The sequence below is a fragment of the Pomacea canaliculata genome, linkage group LG11 (genome assembly GCF_003073045.1).
Source record: "Pomacea canaliculata isolate SZHN2017 linkage group LG11, ASM307304v1, whole genome shotgun sequence".
NCBI classification, from domain to species: domain Eukaryota; kingdom Metazoa; phylum Mollusca; class Gastropoda; order Architaenioglossa; family Ampullariidae; genus Pomacea; species Pomacea canaliculata.
Genome location: NC_037600.1, coordinates 2,147,085 through 2,165,823, shown reverse-complemented (window position 1 = coordinate 2,165,823; position 18,739 = coordinate 2,147,085). Strand labels below are relative to the sequence as shown.

The window sequence follows — 18,739 nt, the reverse complement described above, 5'->3', positions numbered from 1 at the left end:
AATAAAGGGAAGGCAGCAGATTAAGTTAGACCGTCGACATTCAAACCTGAAAATGCGAGCACTCGTCGGTTCGATTCCCGTATGCCGCACTGTATTTCATCCAGGTGACCCAGTTTGACAGGCGCATACCTGGCTTCACTGACGGTTAGGAAAGGTAAGGCCGGGAGGAAAAGATATAGAGCTAAGTGCAAACCACCATGCTGCATGCTGCCAGGTCACAGGTCACGGGATCCTGGCCGGAGGATGGGGAATGGATGGAGGAGTGGTCTCTAAGGTTGCTGCAGTCTCAGGTGCCTGCTGCAGGACGGGAGGAGGCCGGGCCAATGGCCCTGAAAAGTCGGTCGCGGCTTTGCGATCAGTTATTTGCTCTGGTGTGCGGTTACCGATCCCAGTTGCGACAAAAGGTTACAGCCTCTTCTGAGTTCAAAGGAACTCGCCTGTTCCACTTCTAGTTTTGTTGTTGGTGTGGAACCGACTGTCATCTCCAGGTTTTCCTGTCTTTTTCCATCGCTCCTCTGCCAATGTGGGCTCCTTGAGGGCAGACTGTGTCAGTGCCTGTTTGTGCTGTGGGCAGCAGGGATGTGTTTAGGGATCTGTGGGCTCGTCTAGGGTCGGCAATTTAGAGTGTGAGACAACAAAAAGCTAAGGGACCAACCAACGGATGCAACAAAAACTCAGAAGCTAAAAACTGCGACACAAAAGCAACAGTTTGGGGAGCAGGCGGCTCACCTGCGGACCGGAAACAAACTTGAGCAAAGAGGGTTGGGGGAAAACGGGGACAGACAGAAAAAAGTAGGGATCGAGGGACATGAGGGGACGAGAGAGACAGGACAAGCAATACCAAGAGTGTCTGAGAGAGAGAGAGGGAGAGATGACAGAGAGCAGGGCGGATATAGATGAAGGACACATCCGCTGCTGGTGTAGGGGATGGAGGGCAGATGCAAAGCTAAGTCGCTATTTAAATTGGCAAAAAGATAAAAAAAAAGACAAACAAACGAAAGACAGAAAGCTCCTTTCTTGCATTCGCTGAGAGGTCAAGGGCTTCTCCACAACCAGCTGACCTGCTTGTCAGACAGTCCTTGTGGTGACACACGGAGGAATGTCGCCCCTCCCCCGTCTATCCCTCCAGGTTGTTTGTCCAGAATCGCGAGGACTGGAGGCCAACATGCAGGGACCTTGTGCTCGCCAACAAGCCCCACAAGGACACCTGGCACGTGCAATAAGAGACAGAAATTTCTGCCATCATCTTGTCTCACGGATCTGATCATCTCAAACCTGCAAAGTGGGCGGCTCCGAAGACGAAGTGGTCAATGAGGTGTACCTCGGAAAAAGAAAGAATAAAAACAACAATGATAAACATGTACATTTGTGTAGTGTTGTATCACAACATTAGGGTGTTGTATTACAACAACTGAGCAATAAACAATTTACAAAACAAGCCAGGGTTAGGGTTACACCACAGTAAACATGCAACACGAACAGCGGAAGCTGCACAACAAAGGAAAAACAATGAAAGCTATCAAGGATATGGAAGAATAACGATTGGGTTTGAATTTGAGATATTTCTTAAGCAAATATTCCTTAAGGGGAGTTTTTTTCTACTGCCCTCTGGTGACGGATCACATGAGGGAGGGTGTTCCACAAGGTGATGCTGAACGGAGGAACACGCGCTCACCAAAGGTGTTTGTCCTGTGAACGGAAAGGAGGCGAGTGATTGCAGAAGTACAGGTATGGCAGCTTGGACTTATGGAAGTGTGCTGGGAAGTGTGGAGGAGGGGCAACCAGCAACGACAAGCAAGTAGCCCTGTAAACAAAGGAGATAAACCGGGAATACTTAACGATATACAAAGAGAAGTGGACTGGCAGCATTTCACGCATATTACAGTAATAAAAATAGGTGCATATGGCAATATCAATATCTTTATGACCCAGACAGCCAGCATCCTCATCAAGGGAATTGCCAGGCAGATTTATCTCCCTCCTGCTTTCTAGTGAATGGGCCACTGAATCCACCCGCCTGGGCTGCCACAAGGAAGTGGTCCACTGGCTATGATGACTGGGAGGAGGAGTGAACTTTCTGATCACAAACAGGACCAGTCACCCTGATGTAGTGTGTCACCCTGATGTAGTTGTCTGTAGTGTGTGACTGTTACAGTCCACCCGCACTGATCTCATACACCCCGGTGTTTTCTCACCTGGCGCGAAGGTGAGCCAGCGTTGACATCAGCACCACCCGCACCAGGATGGCAGCCATCAAGGCTGCCGAGCCTGCAGTCAACAGAAAAGTCAGATCACGGAAACCACCACAGCAATAGGATCCTGTGAAATGAGATCCTTAGATATAAAGTTTAGAGTTTTTACCCACCGTTTTTGCTTAAAGACATTTCTGAGAAGGACTCATAAATAAATATAACATGCTCCTGCTTCCTCACACACACACCATGAATCCTGCACCACAACCTGGTGCACTCGTAAAGCACGAAAATGAGGGGCACACTTACAACAAACAGTCCATACTATCATACCTACCACCACTTCATGATGCGAGGCACGTACACACCAACAGCCCACAATGTGGGGCATGCATGCACCGACAGCCCAACAGCCGGGGCAGACCATCAACTACAGCCCAGCATGTGTAAGAACCTAGAATGTTGGAGAGAGAGAGAGAGAAAAAAAGCACACAGCCTGGAATGTGCGGCATGCCCAACGACTAGAATGTGGGACAGCCATTACAAGTTCAGCTCCGTTCAGTTTAGTCTGGAACCCTGTGTTAGCCAAGAGTTTGGGTGTGGAGCGTATGTAGAATGAGTGAAGAGGAGGCATGGAACAATCAAGACTGTGAGGCACCAGCTGATGTAACCTCACTGTGAGCGTTCAACCCCGTGTTCAGACTACTAACCTCTGACCCGCACTCTGCGCACCACAACTGGGACTTTTGTAACCAGTGGCAACCACGACGGGCGAACACGTTGCTGAACGCCCGGGGGTTGATTAGCCTGTCAGAGGGGTGGGGTGGAGTTGGGGGGGGGGGAGAAAAACCCCCTACCACCAGCAGGGGAGGATGGGAGTAGGGCAGTAGAGTACTGATCGGAGGAACAGCTGGCGAGATGGGGGAGACAGATGGTGCACTGTACCCTACGTCCATGCACCTGACCTGTGCCCTCCCCAGTACTGACGTCATTCACAGGTGGTGTGTGAACAGTCCGGTGGTCGATTCCACAAGGGGTTTACTGTACAGGTACCCACACTCCTCACGGAAATATGAGAAATAACAAAAGCGGGTCAAAACAGAATGCGGAAGGAAGATGAGAAAAGGAAAGCAAGACAGGCAACCTCATCAAAGGGAATGACACAAGCTGGGTCGGAAGTCAAGGTAAAGGTCGTCCCATGACCTTTGTCAGGTCATTGGGGAGCGAGATGTTAGAGACCTCACTTTTCTCGGAGTGATGGTGATGCCTATCTCCTCTCCCTTCGCCTTATCTTCTTCGACAGCCCTGTTGGACTGGAGTCAAGTAAACATTCCCTCCAGCTGCGCTACACTGGAATCGAACCGCCACACCTCTCAGTTCGGACACCAGCACTCTAGCCACTCGGCTCTCCTCTTTGCCGGAAGTGAAGGACGACCTTGTGGTCACAGATACTCAGTGTTGTGTACGGAATTCCTGACTGGGTGACTATACAACCATCAACACACGCGGGACACTGTGAGTGGGCGGGTGGCAACTAGGCGCATTGCTTATTAGTCATCGAGGGGACACAGTCTGACGAGCATTTGTCACTCCCCAGGCTTGAACCTGAGGTTAAATGACTAATTTATGGACAAAGTACTGTGTGAAGACAACAAACTACGAACATCAAGATTAGAGATTGCTGGTTAAAACTATTTACCAGCAGCCGACGTGAGTTCAGCTCTGGCAATTCATTTGAGAAAATATTACTCGTACAGACATTCCAACAGTTAAGAAAAACTAAAATAAAACACAAAAGAAAAAAAAGAGAGATCAACATCTTGTTTATCAGAATTAGTCAACCCAATAATCTTCAAATATCGATCATTAATGAGGTCAGGGTTTGCCAAAAAAAAAAAAGTAGTCGTCTCTTATCTGACGAACGCACTACACAATGAAAGGACATAAACACTGGCGGACACACCTACTCCACAGATGAACACACCTACTACACAGATGAACACACCTACTACACAGATGAACACATAATATTGTGGTGGACACAAACACCGCACACAGCTGCTTCTCAAATACATCAAAGTGAACTACAGTGACACCAGTCAGACTAAACTACAGGAGTACAAACACTGCAGTCAACAATTTTTTCGCACTACGATGAAAAAAAAACCCCAACAACAAACAAACAAAAACAAAACCGAAACAGTCACAAATAAATGTTGAAGCAGTAATCAGACTGACCTGAGTGACCTCACACTTTTAGAACAAGCAAACATGAAAGGCAGAATGAGAGACTTTTCTTTGTAATTTAACAATGAAAGACAGAAGTGAAAGTAAGACAAACATACAAATAATAAAAATAGGATCGTGAAGAAACTCAGATGTGTTTTGTCTACAAGATACCTATGGTCGGTAAGTGAGAATGAAAGAGAGATATGGTTACAGAATAGTTGAGGTGGTGAGGGGACAGACAGACAAACAGACAGAAATAGGAGGTTCGTAAAAGTGACTAAAGAAGCAAAAGAAGAAACGGGAATCCCAGAATCAGGCAACGAAAGGTTTAAATATACTTCTAGTCTTTATAAAGACATCAGCTGAGCGGGTTTTTTTCTGTTTGTACTGATTACCACTGACTGGTGCATCGTGGGATACATAGAACTGGGGCGACAAACCCACTCGTGACACATTAAATTAGGTTTCGGATAAACGAAGCAAAGTGTTTGTCGGGATTTCCCGAAAGTTTCATGCGGGGAGAAGTCCAAGTCGAGGCACATTTACCGTATTTGTAGCCCTACACTTGCTGACGTAGGGGTCGAAAGTAGGCCGGGGTCAGCACAGGTCATACATTGATTGTTCCCTGCCCCACGCAAGGAAGTGACAGAGGCTCCTGGGAAAACAACCTCTCACACGGGGAAAACCTGCAGGCTTTCACGGCCAACCACTTACAGCGAAAAATTCCGAGTAATTTGAGAATGAATAAAATAATTTGAGACGGACGAGGTCTTTAATGAAAGACATGTGACTTGTTCCCTCAAACGAAGCCACATTTGTGTATCTTATTCCCCATCCTCATTGATGATGATGATGATTATGATGATGGATGTTTTTTTACACCTCGAGCTCCAAATTAAAAAAGTAAACAATGTAAAAAAATGTTAATGCCTCTGAATGTAAAACAAAGCATCTTCTGGACCATGGGGAATAAAAGAAATTGATGAAATTTGTTATCACAAGAGTTGTTTGGATGAGAATTGTTTATCGAAACCTTGCAATGATGAAACCGAAACAAGAGCAAGTAATTCCAGAAAGGGAGTCTGGAAAATAAGGCAAAGCAACCGAAAAAGGAGGACTATTTCCTTGAGTTTGTACTTTTTGTTTTAGAAAAATCTTCGGGTTATCACAGATGACTTTCTAACGGCAATTTGTCTTGTACTATCTGACCTTCTTTTTTTAACTTTCCGAATAGTCCAGAACTAAAATTTTCTGAAAAGATGTTTTTCCTGCTAGGAACAAAGAATGGCCTATGTCTAGACACACGTAAGAAGCAGACTGGGATGGGGAATGGACGGGTGGGGATGTGTAGGTGGAGGGAAGCATCCACGGGTACAGGAAGCTGCGTGGGAACCAAGAGGCTGCTGTGGCTGCTTCATCTTTGCCAGTCAGCACTCTACACAGAGCGGGTATGCGACCACTGGGAGCAGCCTGCCACGTAGTAACAGCCCCCGAGGCAGTGAAACCGCAGCTTTGATAATGCCTATTTCAGGCTTAGGGTAGTTAGCGCTCCCACCAATCACCGAACCGCATCCTACCCCACCCACCCCTGGAAGGCTGCAGGGTGTCTGCATCCAGTCTCGCACGTCGGACACAGACATAAACACACCGAGTCACACGCACACATGCACACACACACGCACGAACTTCCGAATTTCTCGAGGAAGCTGAAGTCACCACGTGCGTCTGTTCCTAGCACCCACCCCTAACCCATCCACATTTTTTTTTTCTTTCATTTTATTCCTGTCAGCATGAGCTGACCCACAGCATGAATGACTGACATCGGAAAACAAAGAGCCAGACAAAATTTCTTAGCAAACCGTGGAAAGTGAAATTCCCGGAACACAAAGTTGGGGGAAAAAAAAAACAGGTTACAATAATTTTTTTTTTTAAATTTACCTTCCGTTACTGGGAAACAGAGGGTTGGTAGGTTTGTCAGCAGTCCTCTACCTCCAAATATATATATAAACTGGACGATTGGTAAAAAAAACCTGAGACTGTTGATAACAGTAGGATTTACACTTCAACGACGAAATCACCGATAAAAAAACTGAAGTCACCTCGCGTCATGGCGAACGGTAAGAGTTTTATCAGCTGCTCGGTCCGTGGACACACAAGGGACTGACGCTTTGTCACGTGAGCACCTGTTTCATCACACACTCACTCACACACCCAGGACACGTCGCCTGGCATCGTGACTCAGTCCCCCCTTTCTTTCGCTTCACAAGCCAGCACTTGAACCGGGGTGCTATGGTTGCAAGCACATGTTTGCCTTTATTTGGCGGCTAGTCACAGCTATTTTTAGCTTTCCGGGTCAGGACAACGCAAAAACCGAGCCATCCCACCCCAGCACGGCGATTGGCCAATCCCAAGTGACGTCGCCTCCGCGAATACTTCCCCTGCCTTGCGATTGGCCAGCATCCCAGGCGATTGACGTCACGCCTTTCAAAACAGCATAACTGTCGGTGGCGAGCGCAGTAGCGACCCAGTCAGTCCCGGCGCGCAGACGTCCTCCACAGTGCGCGTTGATTGAACACGAGCTTCGTTACAATGGAAGTAGCAGATTCTCAGCGGTTAATCGCCGTCAGCTTGGGGAAAATAGCCGCGTCCCGAGGTCAGAGGGGAGGAATCAACCTCCACAAGAACCTCCTCGTCGCGACTGTTCTACACAAAGCACGAACGGCGTACATGATCGGTCACCTGCAGGTCGCCGCCGCCGCCAAGCGTGGTCAGCAACAGACCGCACCTCAGAATAACAACAATAATAACAATCTTTCAACTCCAGCAGCACCTCCTGTCGTCAAGTCTGTCCCAACGAACAGTGACGGTTCGCAAGTGTGTCAGCATTCTTCTCCTCCCGCCGCAGGTCAGAGCGTGGTCTCGGCGCCATGCCACGAGGCTAGCCGAGTGCAAAGTGGGTCAGCCACCGACAGCAGCAGCGTCACTCGCGCGCGGGGCCACGAGCACGACAAAGAAAACACCCCGCCCTCGGCTGTGTCGTCTGCTCCGGACCATGCCGTTCCAACAAATTCTTTGTCGTCAGACTGTGAAATGCGGTTGCATCAGAACGGGTCAGTCCCGACCGCGGAAACGACGAAAGAGATGAATGGACCTCCTTCTTCGTCGTTGCTCGTGAGTCATGCGCAGCAGACGACAGGCGCGCGCGATTACGTCAGCAGTTCTTCCAAATCGTGTTGTGTGCTGAAGAGACGGCGCACCACGGACAGAGACCATGAGAATATTGTGGCTCCAAAAGTCCGCATACTGGAGGCGAAAGTTTCCTTTGACTGTCCGGAACCCATGCAGACGGAGTCGCCTCAGATTTCCAGTCTCGTGAACATTTTCAGCAACAGCTTCAGTGGTCTGTGTCCCTCGCCAGTCTTGTCCGCCCACAACCTGGCCTCGGAGTCGAACATGATGTGCGGGAAGCAAGTGAAAACATGTTTGGAGAGTGTGCCACAAGCCATTGTACTCACTGTGTAACTGGATGTGTGATTCTGTGCTAGACAATCAAATACTCAAGATGGATGTATGACTCGCACGGACATGTTCGCTCCTGTGGATTAGAACTTCACGAAGGTTGGTGTTCGTGCCGTGTGAATGTCTTGCTGACAAAAAAACTTGCAAATGTTTTCTCCCCCCGAATGGTGGTGTGTGGATTATTGTTTCGAGTGTGGTGGATGTAACAGACATCTGATGTGAAATGTTTTGTTGATGCTGCATGCATGAAAAGATGATATTTGCCTCACAGTTGACCAGCTACCGTAATGGTGGTTTATCAGGGAGAGTGTATGTGCGAGTGGCAGTTATTCATGATTGTTGTTGTTGACCAGACTGTATGGCAACGTGTTGATTAGGGTGTGAAAGGGGTGCGCAGCTGGGAGGGGAAGAACTGTGCCTTTTGTGCTGCGTAGTTTCTCCACCTCCACCCATCCCGTGGCATGCCCCATGGCTGCACCCAAGTTTGCCCTTCCTTGTTGAAAGCCCGGACAAGCTTTTCCCTCCACTCCCCACCCCTACCCCTAGATTGACAAGGATAGCTTGACTCCCACCCACCCCTACTACCCTCCCACCCTGCTGCCTGGCTCACGTGGTTGTAGGGCGTTGCCTTTAGTGTAGGGGGGTGTACGAGGCTGACACAAAAGGTGGAGAGGATGTGTGCAGTGCGTGACTCATGTTCCAGTGAACACGGGGTAGAGGTTGTAGAAGCCTTCCCACATCACAAAGAACGAGTGTCTGCTGCCGAGGTGACTGTAGTGAAAGGTGACTGAACTCTACTCTTTTGACAGTGTGTGCTGAACATTCTGTCGCAAGGCCGGATGTGATGAAAGAGGGAGAAGCCTAATTTATTTTTGAGTCGATGGAGAGAGAGAGAGTTGCGGGTGAAGTAATCTATTCATTGTTCTCAACACTTGACCCCGTTTGTTGGATGAGGATGACAGGTGCGTAGCAGGCATCTCACGTGATGTGCGATGACAGTCACCTGATGAACGTTCATTTCATTCACATGAAACTATTGTCATATTAAAAAAATGATGACACGAATTTACAAGTTTTTGGTGGATTTTCTGTATACATGTTTATGTGTGAGAGCGTGACCATCGTGTTTGTGAAAAAGTATGGCTGCAGGATCTGTCACGTGTGCTGTGAGGTGCCGAGGGCAACAACATCGGTTAATCAGGTTACATCAGCCAGACATACTGAGTCAGCCTTGCATTTAGGTCAGATAATAATGCTTGTTTCTTAACTGTTCTGGCCATCGATATTTCTCAGCTTCTCTTCCTAACCTCACGTTGATCGCCTCGCCTCTAAACTCAAATATTTCATCGTCTAGCACGTTAAAAAAAAACCACAGTTGATAATCTGCGTAGGTATTTTTTTAAAAAGAAAATGTATGCAGACTCACATTATTGATACATAATAGAACATTTAGATAAACAATAGACCATTATCCAGACATGCAATAAATTTTGGGTCCCAGGCTTCTTCAGATTAAGGGGTCCCTGTTCTCGCCCAAATGGTTGGAAGGGACCCATCGACTTTAATGTTCTTTTTAATGTAAGAAGCGCAAGCGAGGATTGACCGAGATTCTCGCTTTGTGACGTCAGCCAAGGGCGCAGCTCGCAGACCTTCCTGGTCCAGTTGCCAACGGAGGTGTTGCTGTAAACAGCTGACCAACTTGTAAACACCTCGTAAAAAATAATTCTGTAAGACGCAGAGTTAAAATTTGGATGTTTCTAAACACTGACATCTTGTTTACTCAGCACTAGAATGTTCTACAAACATACGGAAAACACGTGTCACGTGTTTGAGGAAAAATCCATCGCACGGTGAATCACTGTCAAGGTCAAAGGTCACGCGGGGAATAGCTAGCTGCCCACGATGAATGAGACTAGCAACGAACGACCTAGTAACGCACTGCTGCTCAACAAGGTGGGTCACGTGACATCATCGGGAGGTGGTGGTGAGAGGAGGGAGTAGATGACACGGTTATCACAGTTTCCCTGATTAGTGTATGACAAGCCACGCTGACTGTTGCACGAGTGTCAACAGAAAGATACTTTGTCTGGGCGAAGTTTGGCGACACCACTTCCACAGCAGAGACCTCAAGTGCTGTAACATCACTTGCAGGTTGCTTTGACCACTTGGTTTGTATACAGAGGTCACGAGGTCGCATTCCAGCTAGTAGACATACTACTACAGTCATTTCTATTTGTAATTCTTGGCTTGCCCCTCATATGACAGCCCAGGGTTCAAACTAAGTTTATATTCAGCCTTCAACTGCCACCTCAAAGAACTTCCGTGAGAAACATAACTGTCATTTATTGCAAATTTGGTTCGGGATTTTACATCGTGATGGGCGGGTAATGTCATGTTCATGTGATCATCAGATTAGAGAATCCTGAGGTGGTTAAAAGATATTATCTATCCCCTCAGCGAATAAGCAATGATGATTGCCTGGCTGGCTGGGTGAGATACCAGGCCCCAAGATAGTCACGAGGAAAGCAAGGTGTCTGGATGTTGACACTGATCAGCCCTCGGTATGTTTGTTTGTGCGAGATACACGGCATCAGTTACCTTCAGTGGGAGGTCAACAACCTTGCTGAGCACGAGGAGCTGACATCAGCTGCGTGTCGGTTCGAGGCCCGGACCCAAACTAGTAAAGCAAGCTGTTGTCTTTCCGGTAGATGGTTGGGAATCAATCCACCAGGCTCTGAATATGCATATTCATTGACTGCGCCATGTTGCAACCTCTCCGCTTGTCTGTTTGTGTGTGTGTGAGTGCAGAGCTTGCTGCAGACATAAGTAACCTCAACGAATGACATTCCTCGCCAGGTAGGCGTTACACCAGGTGCTAATCGAACGACCGAGAGCTCACGAGGAACTGGTGAAACACTTTGCTCGAAACTAGTCGTGTGTGTGTGGATTGATCATTCATCTTATCAGTACACCAGCTACCACACCAACGGTCACAATATCAGACACTCATCAACGACTATTGCACAGATCGGCCACTAAGACTGGGGACACAAAGTCATGGGTCACAACAGAAAACAAAGTGACGAGAGGATTCTGCACAACAACAACAACCACTCGCACATCCACAGTGTAGTACAGCCTGGCTTACACCGACATCAGGAGAGGCCAACGGATGGCGAGGAAGTGGGGGATGGGAGGGTGGAAAGAGAGGATGCTCCACCAGCGGCCGCGACAGCAGCGATAACCCGGTCGATGTCGGGCGGGGAAGAAGCTGCAGAGACTGGGCGCGGTTCGCAACGGAATCGGATGGTGAGTGATGGAGGGGGGAGAGAGAGATGGTGGTAGTGGGGTGGGGTGGTAGGCGAAGCGCGGCAGACGGTTGGAAGCTGAGAGGGGTGGTTGTGGATGGCGTGGTAAAGGAGGGGGGGGGGAGAGTTCAGACGGCGGGCATAAGTCACGTGACAAGAGCGACTATCGGCTGGGCTTCCCCACTTACCTCCCTCCCTTCCCTCCTACACAGGGTTTCCCCTTTGGAACTAATTCTTTGTTTCCACGTAGCAGGGGATTCCTGTTTCAGCTTGGTGCTCAGGTTTCACTCAGGTACCCGAAACAAAAAGGGAAGTGGATGCGAAAAGTCCGCTAGCGCCACCTACTTCCTTGTTAACGCTCATTTCCACATAGGCGGATGGAATGAGCGAGCGAGCCATGATCTGCTGCAGCCCCGGATGTAGATGAACTGTGACGAATTACACGGATGTGAAATCTGAAGACGTGTTAGCAGGAAATGTGTTAACTGCAAGCTGTAAGAATAACTTATAAATAAACGACTTAATGATATAATATTCAAACAGAAGAGATGGAAAGGGGGTAGGTGCGAGAAGGACAGGTTAGATGATGTAAGTTGGGATGTAATAAGCAAGATCAGGGTGTAGATGGAGGTTATGAGGATGACGGTTGGCTGACAAGGGGTTACAAGGAAACCTCGCACAAGTTGCAAGACAAGGGACCCTCCAGATTTCAGTACAGTTTCGATGCCAACACGTCATCCTGGGAAAACAGGTGAACTGGGGCCCTCGGCAGTCGTCAGGAAGGTTTTCAAGAAAGTAAAAACTTCCTTGTATCAATCTCACGCCGAGCAGCAAGGGAGCTCGTTGCCGATAAGCCCGCCGTTCGTCGTCAGCAATGCACCACGTGGCGACCCACTTAGCACCCTCACGCGCGCGCCTGCGCAGTCAAGAGAGGTCACGTTGCGAGGCCTCAAGTTCTGCTGACGCAGCTAAAAACGCGCAAGATGGCTGCCGGCGGCAGCAGAGGGCTGCACGCGCAAGATCGTGAACTTTCTGCTCTGAATTCATCGCGAACGTGTTTTGGAGGCGAGCTTTTTGTAAAAACAGCGCTCGTGCTCCGGACTCCGCCCACACGCGCACGGATCGAAGTATTATCAATGTGCAGCAGCTCCCCCAGTTGGCAGACGACACTGTATAGCTTGCACACCCTCCCCTTCCCCTTCCTCTCTTGCACAAAGCTCATCGATCTTCTCGTCAAAACCACTGGCTTTTCTTTTTTTTCTACCTCAAAGCACAACAAAAAAAGTTAGGCTGTTAACACAAGGCTCGAGTATGGAGCAATTCTAATGAAGCATTCGTCGTCGTTAGACATCGCATTTGCAAGCTCCAATAATTCCGGTGATGCTGAAGGAAGTCAACTGTCACTCGAACCAGTTGCTGCAAGGGTGGGGAGGGTGAGTACAGCTTGTCACTCACCCCACCCCTGGCCCTTGATGGCACAGTAAGAAGTCTCAGTGTCAGTCCTCAGGCTGGCGTCTGTCTGCGGTCACGTGGGCTGCAGTCAAGATGAGGGTGCGCTCAGCCTTCCCGATGCTGTGCTCGAGATACAGTGAACCATTCACTTCTCGTGCGGCTGTGAACTTACCATCCCATTATCAGTGGGTTGTTGTTTAAATATTGTGCAAATATCTTCTATGCTCTGGTTGCAAGTACACTGGACCACAGTGCGGGTGGACTGCTGTCTGCTTCTCTAATACGGGTGTTAGATTAACCGAGAAGGTATCCCATTCAAACGATCAATCAATGTCAAACCTTTCTTGTTCCCAGCTGTGAACACTTTTATATTACTAGCTCATCGTGAGGAAGAAGAAGAAAGCCGCAAAACGAACAAACGGGGTGGATGGTGGATGGGGTGGAATAGAGAAGGGGTTACTTCAGAGCGTGAAACAGGATACCGAGAAAATGTACCGCACCCAACTTCTATTTCTAACAACATTTTTTTCATTTCCGAGCACAACATGTCATTGAATTCATCAAAAAAGTAAATCAGAAAAAAGCCTACTCTGTCGAAAAAAAGCAACAGCACGAGCACGTGACACCGGAAGTATGTACTACGACCCCAGCCAGGTCACGAGAGGTAACTGCTCCTTGCTGGCGCCTCTGGGGAAGGGAGGCGTCGGACAGAGGATGGGAGGAGGAGGAGGAGCGAGAAAGAGAGAGGGAGCAGGGGGCTAAGAATTTAGTCGAGGGTGACTCCATCCCAGCGGAAACAAGGCTTCATTGATAGACCAACCGCGGCCTACCGTCAGGCGAGACCAGAACAAGTCTGTAGTGTTTACCATTTTTAGCAACACGAGTAGGTGAGTGCTGGAGGATGAGGCAAGATGGGAGGGTAGGAGTAAGGAGGTCAGCCACTGAGAAAGGGGGGGATAAATCTGAAAGTGGAGCCAACATCTCTACCGACAGTGGCTTCGTTCTGTTAATTATTCTGTTTTCCTCTTGCTGCACCTCAAGTTCCAGGCTCGAAATTTTTGCCTGGAATCTAGATGGATGGTTGACTAAAAACACCAACAAACAAATAGGGAGAATACAAACAAATACTTTATTCAGCAGGGTGATGCCCTCTTTAAAAGTCATGTAAGAATATTTGTGGCAAGGTGAGGTGAGGATGGTGGTGGAAGTAATAACAACCATAACCTCCTCTGATTACAAAATTCGAATTAAACTGTTATATGAGCTACGTTGAGTTTGACCTTTTGTTTCTTTGCTTGGTTATGAACTTCTCAAAAGGGGATAGAAGGGAGTGTGTGTGAGAGCGTGCGTGCTCGCAGGGTACCTTCTGCGTTATCCCAGTCATTGGAAGTGAAGGGAGGAAAACGAAGACAGGGGGATCAGTTTTGAGACAACTCACGTGCTTCAGCCTATTTAAAACATTGTGCACCCTGAAGTCAAGATTGTCGTTTTCAAACATCATTAAAGTGTGAGCTGTGGATGTTTAAACAATCGCCTGTATGTACTCAACAAATATTAGACTGCAGGATGCTTATAACTGTACTCACGAGCTGACACCAAGCTCCAATTAAGCTGCAGCAAGACTTTTCTCTCCTACAGGGCCCCACCCACAGGGGATATCGACAGCCTCACTCCAGTGTCCCGTTACGCCCTGTCACGTGACTGCATGATAGACAAACACCAAGTGTTTCTACCGACTTCTGTACAACAGCATCTCACAACTGTAAGTCTGTCGTGGGAGCCCAGCAACACTGAGCACAACACAGACATTGTTTTTAATTATTATTATTTCTGATTATCACAGTACTTCGGTATGAGTTGGGTATGAGTTCGGTATGGCTATATTTAGCGACCACCTACTGATAAGAAGTCAACCAGATCAGTAGTGCCACACAAAGGCGGCTTCAAGTTAAAGAAGTATAAAATCTTCCTCCCATCCCCACCAGCTTACTATGAAGACAACAGGCCAATGATCCTGGATTCAGGGTTCGACTGAGACAAACGTCCTGTAGCACCTGTCTACGGGGACGTAGCACCTGTCTACGGGGATGACTGTCAGGAGGTCTGTCCGCATTTTCCGGCTTGTCCCGGCTCGTTTCCTTGTCATGATAGTTAAAAAGGTTGGTTGTAGGAGTTTTACACCGTGCCAGCAACTAAGATTATATCAAGGAGGGATAGTTAAAAGCATGCACTTAAAGCTACTTAAATAATGTTCTATAAATACTAACCAATTGAGCTGAGAGTGAGACAGAAATCAACAAACGAGCCTCCTCCCCCTACACTCCGGTTGAACCCGGCGAACTATCTCGAAACTGTGTACCGAGGAACACTTCTCGGGTTGATGACATAATCACATTGTGTGTGTGTGTGTCCTCCACTCATTAAATGACTTTGTACAGTTAAGCAGGCAAACTAACCCTCTAAAAATTAGCTTGCAGAGTGTGGCTCGAAAAGGACGGACGGACGGACGGACACACCTATGTAGCTGTGTATCGGAAACCCCATGACAAAGTGCTGGCATTCTATACTTTATTTATTTAGTTTATTTATTTATTTACTTCTTGGTGACATAAAGCAAGTGGCAATGAACCTACACAGAGGATATAGTATAAACCCGAGAGTTGTCTGTCAGTTTGTAAGTGCTGGCAGGTTTATATCACAGTTAACTCAGTGTGTGTGATCACGCCCTTGTCTAGGATATCTTATCAAGGACTGTACAGCAATTCCGGCAGCTAAAGAAAAGCACATCCGGTTCAAAGAGCATTGTTAACCAGATGAATGGTGAATGTGTAATTAAAAAGTCAACAACACAGTGTCCGGTTAAGAAGACCAATGGTCCATCAGGAACACAACCTTGTTGCACGTGTCTGTTTTTATTGTTTTAATTCCAGTAATTACCTCTAGAGGTCTTAGTCGTGAAGCATCGTAGCCATCGGAGAACGATAGAACAAGCGATTGGTTTTCGAAGTTGTAAAGTTGTGTTCATATCCATGAGAACTTTTTAAAACTCAGTTATAAAGCGATGGTAAAGACATTTTGGGGGTAAAGGAACATAAATTGACAAAGCATGGGGACTAACGAGACAAGAGCTCCCCACGGTGCCCTGGGGAAACAATTTACTCTCGCTTTGTAACTGCAGCCCCAGGATAGCATCTGTCATAAAAAAAAAAAACAGAACAAGTCATGTGTGTGGTCAGTTTTTTTTTAAACTCAACAACTTCACTTGTCAGATTTTATGAGTTGTCAGGCAGAGGAAAGATCAAAGTTCTCAAAATCTGATGATGAGATGACCTCCGTGTCCATACGTGCCATGCCAACGATCAAGACACACACAAAAGGAAATGTCCTTGATAAAATTGCTTTTCCCTTTTTCTTCTTTTTTTGCGTGGAAAGGAAGCGACCACCCTTTAGATCAAAGAACACATTTTTTTCTTTTTTACATTTTCATTCGCGGGAATGATTATAGTCGCTCGTGGTCTTGCGTCACGTGACCCCAGAGGTCACTCAGACATTGCCAGCTTGCATGCGAGAAGGCGGTTTTTTTTGTTTCCTCAAAAAAAAAAATTCCTCTCGTAGTCTCGCGACAATTATAGCCTTGACCTTTTAGTTGAGGTGAAGTCGCCTTCGTGATCCGAACTGTGACTAAAGGTCATGTCCTGTTTGTTCGTGATAGCTAATGAACCCCTTGCCTACATGCTGTACATGTGCATGCGGTGATGTCAAGAAATATTTTGGGGTGGGGTATGCAGCGAGAAAAAAGGAAGAAAGGAGGTTGGGTTTCAGCTTTTTCTGGGGAGGAGAGGCAAGCATGACCTAAATACCACACCGCGCTGGGAGGGTCTGGCAGTTCAGCCGTGTTCGCACACACCACTGCACTTTGGTGTCGGAATTTCTAACAAATCTATTGATACACATGTGGGGCATTCACCCTCTCTCACACACATACACACTCAACCCTCCCCAATCCCTTACACACACATATACACACTCAACCCTTCCCCATCCTCTCACACACATATACACACATATACACACCCAACCCTCCTCTATCCTCTCACTCTCACTCTAAACCTCCACAACCGAAGCTTGTTCATCCCGCCTACATGTCTCATAGTCAGTCCGGCTGTAAAATATCGGTTGCGAACTTGCGAAGTCTTTTCCTTCTCCTCTGCAGGTTTATTCTTGTTCCTTTCTTCTTTTTTTTTTTAATCTACGTATTTCTCTTCTTCCTTTTCTTCCTGATTTTGTCTTTCTTAGTACTGGTCTTTGTATTCGCTATTTTTCCTTTTCATCTTTTTTCGGTTTCTTTTCATCCACTTTCAGTAATAATTAAGTTAATTTCTACAGCGCCATATCTCGGCACTATGGGCAAACATGGCGATTCACAAAGAATTACAAATATACACGGAACATGACATACAAACGTTTTGTTTATTGAATACCAAATGAGATAAAATATAACCACCCAGCTTGCTTGATTCGTTTGAAAAACTGTACTCCAGGCAGCAAATGGTCTTATCCACACAACAGTTCCAGTAACATACAGGATCAGGTAAGTACCAGGTGATTTGTTTTGTTTTTGCTGCTTATAGGGCAGCCTGCAAAATGTCTCTGTTTGTGTCCACAGATCATCTAGCCTTATAACAGACATCATTCTCTTCACTGGCGGCCAGGCTCTGATGGCACAGCTTATAAACTTTCCCCTCTGACCTCTTCCACTCTTTCTGGTACCGGTCCTCGATACTCCACTCTACTCTCCCTCACAACTATCTGGTTATCGTCTGACATCACACACCTTCCAGTCCCACTAACACAGTGAATATGTAAATATACACGTGTGTGTGTGTTTGTAGGTGGATGTCAGCGTACTCGTATTCGTGTTCTTCTTCTTTACTTTCATATACATTTTCATCATCGTATCCATCTTCTTCATCTTCGTTTTTATTATCATCTTTGTAATCATTGTCTTCATATTCGTTTTCATGTCTTCTTCGTATTACTCCTCATGTTCGCCATCACAAAAACAGCCTCCGAGATTGTGCGGGAGGTTTGTTGAGACACGGTAGACTGCACCCGCCTCCCCTGTAACAGCTACCGAGGCGAGGCGAGTCTGTCAGACTCCGATAAGTTGGCCCTTCGGACCCCTGCCTACCCCTGGGGTAGGTCTTGTCTGTGGCAGGGACAAAGGAGGGGTCTGTGTGTAGAGGTGTCTACAGGCGACGGAGGAAGTGGGTCGGGCGGCAAGCTGTCGTTATCTGCGTGGCCCGCCGTTGCCACAACACTCGGGGACTTTGTTGTGTCGGCAGCACGAACACAAATTCCTGCGCCAAGAACATGCACATAACCCCTTCACTGGCTCTCGTCTGCTCTCAGGAGCAGAATTGTCGTCGTCGTTGTGTTTTTTCTGATGTCATTACTGTAGATACTATCCAACTCGACCCTTCCCAACGGAGGAAGGGGAGTGTGCTAACACAGTTCTCCCTTGAGACGATCGTTCACAATCTCTGTGATTCAGTCATATAGACACAAATGCACACACATCGACAAATGCACGTACACACACATGCACATATACATACACATGCACATACACGTGCATACACAAACGCGCATGCACATTAACATACACATACTCATACCTACAAATTTCGTACCAGTTGATGACCTCAGTATCAACTGTCCCAGCAATACTGAGTCAGCTAACAATCCTGTCCAATCCTTATCGGTTGGTCACAGGATAGCACACAGTGAGGACTACACAGCATGATGACATCATGTTCATAGCACCACTACACTGTACTTCCTACCTGATTCTTTAACCCTGAGCCACCACAGCCCAATGATAAGTAAACTATAAAAAAAAAAACTAGTTCAGACTTGTCTAAATCTCATTCTAGACGCCCACCACGATTTTTCCCAGCCTGCATTGCGGCTCTACCCACTGGTATCCAGGGCCGCCGACAGCCCCCATGGACCCCATAGGAAAAAATCCCCAGAGTG

General features: G+C 47.3%; 1 protein-coding gene across 1 annotated transcript; it reads left to right on the top strand.

Moving 5' to 3' along the window:
• The first annotated feature begins 6,922 nt into the window (after positions 1-6,922).
• Positions 6,923-9,005, top strand: LOC112575529 (immediate early response gene 5-like protein). Its single transcript, XM_025257464.1, has one exon. The coding sequence runs from the start codon at positions 7,011-7,013 to the stop codon at positions 7,941-7,943; it is 933 nt and encodes a 310-aa protein (XP_025113249.1). The 5' UTR covers positions 6,923-7,010; the 3' UTR covers positions 7,944-9,005.
• The last annotated feature ends 9,734 nt before the right edge of the window (positions 9,006-18,739 follow it).

What these genes read in the sequence shown, in the direction of transcription:
- LOC112575529 (XM_025257464.1), top strand. Translation starts at nt 7,011, where the DNA reads ATGGAAGTAGCAGATTCTCAGCGGTTAATCGCCGTCAGCTTGGGGAAA.